Genomic DNA, 703 nt, shown 5'->3' with positions numbered 1-703 from the left:
GCGGCGTTTCCTGCTGCAGAAATACAGTTGGTTTTTATCTTGTCTCCTTTGGCCACGGAAAGTGTCTGAGGTTCCTTTGATTTTTTTTTTTTTCAATTCTAGCTATGTGTAGCTGATCTAGAATTTTTTTTCCGAACAAACACATAGCAGCATATGGATCTAAAATATCCTTTTCCCTCTAGCTTTAACCGGATCGACATTCCGCCTTACGAGTCATACGAGAAGCTTTATGAGAAGCTGTTGACAGCTGTGGAAGAGACATGTGGGTTTGCTGTGGAGTGAAAAAGCAACCAAAGGAAACAGATGCTAGCTCATGGACCACCAAATCAAAAGCTAGAAGAAGCTTGCTGTGAACTTCCTGCTAAGCTGTCTGAAGCATCGGAACTCTAGACAACTTAGAGACGGGGCAGTTTCCCTTCCGCCGCTGGTGGATGAGGGTGGGGGCTTTTGTTGGTGGTTTCCAACTCTATTTTCTCCCCTTTGTTACAATAACCCCTTCCCTCTTCCATCTGCCATCAAAAACGAAACGCAGCCAAGTTCAGCATTTGGCTTTGGTTACCCAGGATATTCTGCTAGACTTGTAAACACGTATTGTGGTAGGGTCGGTGACCTGGGGGTTTTTTTAATAGGAGAATCAAAGTGTCATGAAGAATGAGCTTAATTTGCTGAGGACTTGGCAACTGGTAGGTGTACCTGGTTAGTT

The 703-nt window shown here is 44.2% G+C and overlaps 1 protein-coding gene across 1 annotated transcript in view; it reads left to right on the top strand.

The window, feature by feature from the left end:
- The window catches only part of SMURF1 (SMAD specific E3 ubiquitin protein ligase 1), a gene marked incomplete at its 5' end in the record, with an annotated part of 22,323 nt that extends 22,041 nt beyond the window's left edge, over positions 1–282 (top strand). Inside the window, one exon of the mRNA XM_008936406.1 lies at positions 183–282. Within this exon, the coding sequence (XP_008934654.1) occupies positions 183–282 (100 nt within the window). The remainder of the gene's footprint in view (positions 1–182) is intronic.
- Positions 283–703: the final 421 nt, after the last annotated feature.

The sequence above is a fragment of the Merops nubicus genome, unplaced genomic scaffold, assembly GCF_000691845.1.
Source record: "Merops nubicus isolate BGI_N331 unplaced genomic scaffold, ASM69184v1 scaffold6550, whole genome shotgun sequence".
In the NCBI taxonomy this organism is placed as follows: Eukaryota; Metazoa; Chordata; class Aves; order Coraciiformes; family Meropidae; genus Merops; species Merops nubicus.
This window is presented reverse-complemented; position numbering and strand designations above follow the sequence as displayed.